The sequence below is a fragment of the Eptatretus burgeri genome, chromosome 3, assembly GCF_056783735.1.
Source record: "Eptatretus burgeri isolate ZD-2024b chromosome 3, Ebu_testis_v1, whole genome shotgun sequence".
NCBI classification, from domain to species: domain Eukaryota; kingdom Metazoa; phylum Chordata; class Myxini; order Myxiniformes; family Myxinidae; genus Eptatretus; species Eptatretus burgeri.
Genome location: NC_140963.1, coordinates 122,829,603 through 122,835,602, shown reverse-complemented (window position 1 = coordinate 122,835,602; position 6,000 = coordinate 122,829,603). Strand labels below are relative to the sequence as shown.

At 43.9% G+C, this 6,000-nt stretch overlaps 1 protein-coding gene and 1 long non-coding RNA gene across 3 annotated transcripts in view; one reads left to right on the top strand and one right to left on the bottom strand.

The window, feature by feature from the left end:
• Nucleotides 1-6,000, bottom strand: part of LOC147030894 (integrin alpha-6-like) — a 190,073-nt gene that overhangs the window by 79,204 nt on the left and 104,869 nt on the right. The window contains exon 8 of the mRNA XM_085875451.1: nucleotides 2,817-2,947. Coding sequence (XP_085731577.1) covers nucleotides 2,817-2,947 — 131 coding nt within the window. The remainder of the gene's footprint in view (nucleotides 1-2,816; nucleotides 2,948-6,000) is intronic.
• LOC147030895 (uncharacterized) overlaps nucleotides 1-6,000 on the top strand; it is a 186,191-nt gene that overhangs the window by 127,824 nt on the left and 52,367 nt on the right. The window lies entirely within an intron of this gene.

Genomic DNA, 6,000 nt, shown 5'->3' with positions numbered 1-6,000 from the left:
GTGTGTGTCTGTGACCGCCGTTTCTCGACGACCGCCGGTCCGATCTGATTGAAACTTGGCAGGAATATTGCCGGGGCCACGCAGATGTGCCTTCGAGGTTTGATGTCGATCGGACGAGTGGTTGTCGACCAATTTATTTGTCGACCAATGACAAGACACGGTGCTGTGATGTCACGAATGACGTCATAATAAATGTTTATTTATTTATTTATTTATTTATTTATTTTTGCATGGTTGACGGTCCGATCTGATTGAAACTTGCCAGGAATATTGCTGGGGACCCGCTGATGTTCCTTTTCAAGGTTTGATATTCATCGGACAAGCGGTTCCCAAGTTACGGCCATTTATCTGTCGAACAATGACAAGACACAGTGCTATGACGTCACGAATCACGTCACAATTAATGTTTTTTACTAGATTTCGTAAGTATATTGATGCCTTCCGTTTCTGTTTGTTTGTTTGATTGTTTGTTTGTTTGTTTGTTTGCACGATAACTCGAGAACGGAAGAAGCTACCAATGTCAAATTACACCACGTGATTCAGGAGGCTGATGGCTAGTGCTGATTAAATTTTGGTCAAAATCGGTCAAAGGTCAAGGTCACGGTGAGGTCAAATATTCGATTTTTGATGGTTTGGTACAGATAACTCGAGAACGGAAGAAGGTTCCAATGTCAAATTACACCACGTGATTCAGGAGGGTGGTGGCTAGCGCTGATTCGATTTTGGTCAAAATCGGTCAAAGGTCAAGGTGAGGTCAAATATTCGATTTTTGATGGTTTGGTGCAGATAACTCGAGAACGGAAGAAGCGACCAATGTAAAATTACACCACGTGATTCAGGAGGCTGATGGCTAGTGCTGATTAGATTTTGGTAAAAATCGGTCAAGGGTCAAGGTCACAGTGAGGTCAAACATCCAAAACATTCGATTTTTGATGGTTTGGTACAGAATCATCATAGAAACTTCTGGTTTGTGTTGCTACCTTCTCAAGAGACAGCTTTTATTAGACAAGGTCAGAGGTCAAGTTGACGATTTCGTAAGTACCAGTCCATGACTGCTTGTTTGTTACTTACGAAATCTAAAGATTTCGTAAGTATATTGATGCCTTCCGTTTGTTTGTTTGTTTGTTTGTTTGTTTGTTTGTTTGTTTGTAGGCACGATAACTCGAGAACGGAAGAAGCTACCAATGTCAAATTACACCACTTGATTCAGGAGGGTAGTGGCTTGTGCTGCTTAGATTTTGGTCAAAATCGGTCAAAGGTCAAGGTCACGGTGAGGTCAAATATTCAATTTTTGATGGTTTGGTACAGATAACTCGAGAACGGAAGAAGCTACCAATGTCAAATTACACCAGGTGATTCAGGAGGCTGATGGCTAGTGCTGATTAGATTTTAATCAAAATCGGTCAAAGGTCAAGGTCACAGTGAGGTCAAACATCCAAAAAAATGATAACTCGAGAACGGAAGAAGCTTCCAATGTCAAATTACACCATGTGATTCAGGAGGGTGGTGGCTAGCGCTGATTAGATTTTGGTCAAAATCGGTCAAAGGTCAAGGTCACAGTGAGGTCAAACATCCAAACATTCGATTTTTGATGGTTTGGTACAGAATCATGGTAGAAACTTCTGGTTTGTGTCGCTACCTTCTCAAGAGACAGCTTTTATTAGACAAGGTCAGAGGTCAAGTTGAGGATTTCGTAAGTACCAGTCTCTGACTGCTTGTTTGTTTGTTTTTTTTTGTAGGCACGATAACTCGAGAACGGAAGAATCTATCAATGTCAAATTACACCACGTGATTCAGGAGGGTGATGACTAGTGCTGATTAGATTTTGGTCAAAATCGGTCAAAGGTCAAGGTCACAGTGGGGTCAAAAATTCAATTTTTGATGGTTTGGTACAGAATCATGGTAGAAACTTCTGGTTTGCGTCGCTACCTTCTCCAGAGACAGCTTTTATTAGACAAAGTCAGAGGTCAAGTTGACGATTTCGTAAGTACCAGTCTATGACTGCTTGTTTATTTATTTATTTATTTATTTTTTGCATGATTGACAGTCCGATCTGATTGAAACTTCCCAGGAATATTGCTGGGGACCCATGGATGTGCCTTTTCGAGGTTTGATATTAATCGGACGAGCAGTTCACAAGTTATGGCCATTTATCTGTCGTCCAATATCTGCGAGAGAGGGGGACGGGAGAGGGGGGGGGATAAGAGTGGGGGCGAGAGAGGAAGGACGAGACTAGGGGGGAAAGAGAGGGGGGCAAGAGAGGGGTAGAGAGAGGGGTGAGAGAGAGGGGTGAGAGAGGGGGATGAGAGTGGGGGGATGAGAGTGGGGGCGAGAGAGGGGGATGAGAGTGGGGGCGAGAGAGGGGGCGAGAGAGGGGGCGAGACTAGGGGATGAGAGAGGGGAGAGAGGGGGAGAGAGGGGGAGAGAGGGGGGAGAGAGGGGGCAAGACAGGGGGAGAGAGAGGAAGGGCGAGACTAGGGGGAAGGGAGGGGGTGAGAGAGGGGGGCCAGAGAGGGGGAGAGAGAGGGGGATGAGAGAGGGGATGAGAGAGGGGGGAGCGAGAGGGGGAGAGAGAGGGGGCGAGAGGGGGGTGAGAGAGGGGGGTGAGAGAGGGGGGTGAGAGAGGGGCGGCGAGAGAGGGGGGTGAGAGGGGGACGAGAGAGGGGGGGCGAGAGAGGGCTGCACATACTGGCACTCACCTACGGGCCCGCCCCTACGGGCCCGTACTAGTATACATAATGAATATAAATATGCATTGGTCACGTCCTTTCCCATTAGCCCAAATGTCACTCATCATTCTCTCTTTCTCTCTTCACCTGATGATAGCAACCCTGTCATTCAGGGAACCCACAGCAATGTCTGGGTAGTTGTTGCCATCTATATCCCATTTGCCTGCCAGAGAAACACCAAAACCGTCCATGCCCATGATGTCTTCACCATCAATGACCTGCCAGGAAAAAATACACATTGTTTCAGTTTGCTGTGTATTCTTTCATGTCAACATCAAAGTTATGACAGCATGGTAAAACAAATTTCTTATACAGTCTTCCATCACAACACTTGTTCATGAACTACAATATATATACATATATATATATATATATATATATATATATATATATATATATATATATATATATATATATATACTTTCTAATGACTTTACCTTTAATTGAAACCACAAATAAATTCCTAATGACATACACCATATCGGCATTAACACTTTATTTTTTGGATAACACGATTGAGACTCCTGGAAGAGGTAGAGCTGAATGAAAGGGAACAAAATGGAAAGGGGGGACACCAATAGCAGAGCACAAGGGAGAATGAGAGAGGTCAAGGGAAGGGATATAATGACACATAAGGATGAACAAGCAACACACATGCTGAATGAAACACATCAAGAAGAGGAAGTAGGAAAAGCAGCCATGAAATAGAGAAGGAACAAATCAACGGACAACTAACAAACAAAAAAGAGGTGAGGGATAACGATAAACGAGAAAAAATGAGTGCTTGGAAGTGGGGCCCTTTGGGGTAGAAGAGATCATGAGTATGGATATGGGATGGAATGCCCCAAGGCAGGGGCTTTGGACCAGTCTTATTCCTCATCTTCAACAATGATCTTTCTGATTTCCTGAAAAATCCTGTCTACCTCTTTGCTGATGATTCCACTCTCTGACCATATCATTTCTCATCTGTCAAACAGACAGGCAACAGCCTCTTCCCTCTCTAAATAACTTTATAGAATCAGGAGCAGGTCTAACAATTGGAATATCACTTTCAACCACGAAAAATCCCACACACTTAACTGCCAATTAGAAAGGACCGTCTGGCAAACTCTCCCATCTACTTCCTAAACTAGAGAGTTCATAGAACACTTTACCCTGTGCAGTCTTGAGGAAAAAGGACATGGGCAGGGTCTTTCCAACTCTTGCCTTGTATTTCAATTTATTTTTCAAATCAAATAGTTTCAAATAATTTAAAATAAAGTAGTTCCCCAATCATTAACTGACGTATGTTAGACAGACAGAGTGAACCAATTGCTCTAACCTCACCTTGCGCTCTGTGTGTGGGGTAACGAGCCACTTGAAGAGGTTGTCATTCAAACTTTTGGGCCTCACCATCAGCCATGATCCTTCTTGAGCAGACCATATTTCTAAGATGGCCTCCAGAGCCAGACGTCGACTGGGCATCTTTTGTTGTGCAAGGTCTTTCCTTGGCCAATCTGAACTTTTGACAACCTACCAGGCCTTCATTCACAGCTTAATGGAGTACTGCACTCTCCTTTTGAGCTGGTACCACTGCCTTACACATTGCCTCTCTTGATGCTGTGAAAAACAAGGTTCTCAAAATCATTGGGATCTCCAGTGTCGAAGCTCAGTATCTTGGCGTGTCACTTTTACATTGCAGAGGGGTTGGTGACCTCTGTATTCTACCACTTCTTTTTTTGGTCTTGTGCGCTCTGCCCTCTCATGACTCTCTCCCTTCCAGGTTTCTACATGTGGCACATGTTCTGCCAGTAAGCCTCTTCTCGTTAAACTCCCAAAATCCAGGCTCACTGTTCACCTCCACTCATTTGTTCCTCTTTTCTCTCACCTGTGGAACCAATTTTCCCAGTCTGTTCAATCCCATTCTTCCCTCCAGGGCTTCAAAACAGCTGTTCACCATTTCAAGACAGCTGTGATCATCCCTTAGCTGTCTTGAAGTGTTGAAAAGAGAGTTGACAAGAACCTGCCAATGTCCTTTATCCTCAAGACTGCACAGGGTAAGGTGTTCTTAGAACCCTCTCATTTAGGAAGTAGGTAGGAGGGTTTGCCAGACAGTCCTTTCCAATAGATAGTTGAGTGTGTGGGATTTGTCCGTGTTGAAAGTCATATTCTAATTGTTGGATCAGCTCCTCATTCTATAAAGTTCTGCAGAGAGGGAAGAGGCTGTTGCCTGCCTGTTTGACAGATGAGAAATGATATGGCAGAGGGTGGAATCATCAGCAAAGAGATAGACAAGATTTTCCAGGAAATCAGAAAGGTCATTGATGAAGATGAGGAATAAGACTGGGCACACCACACTTCTTTGGGGCATTCCAACCTTGACAAGGAGAGGAGATGAGAGGATCCCATTAAGAGCGACATGGTGAATGCAGGAGTGGAGGAAGCCAGTGATCCATGAGAGGAGGTGGCCATGGATGCCATAAGCAGAGTGTTTGGAGATAAAGGTTTTGTGCCAGATTGTATCACATGCTCAAGATATGTCCAGAGAGATGGCCCTGATCTCATGTCTGAGATTGCAAGCTTCCATCCATTTTGTGAGAGTAGAATCAGCATGTCCACTGTCCAGGTTATAATGATGTGTCTAAAACTGATTTGATGATCTGAGATCAGGCTGTTTATACATCAGTAGATATTTTCAGAACAAACTAGAAAGAGCAATAAGATATTGCAGACCCTCACCAGGACTTATTTTGTGTGGTGTTTGTGTGGTTTTGTGTGGTGTATTTGTGCTTGGGTGGTGTGTCGTCGATGCATTGACAACGTAGTTTTATGTTCATACAGCAGACAAACGGACCTTTTCGGTTTTATTGTATATATTCACATTCCAATCGTATGTGTATTATAAACGTACGTATGTATGTATTTTACTGATGTAGACTATTTTCCGCTTATCTGGAATTGGAATTTCAGATGAGGAATTGTCATCGTGCACCGTCCATCCGTCCGTCTCCTATTTCGACTTCTCCGGCCAAACCGCTGGGCCGATCCAGCTGAAATTTGTTGGCAAGGTTCTGCTCCTGACTAGTAACAGGGATTGCAAAGCTCGTTCCGGGCACATGATTTAAGTAGGTCAAAATAGCGTATTTGGTAAATTCCTTCAAAACTCTTCTTCTCGAGACCCACCAGTCATAATGCTACCAAATTTGGGTTACAACATTAGGACAGGGTAGTGATGATAAATTGCAGAGATCATGCTGATCACATGACTGGAAGTGTGTCAAAATGGCGGTCA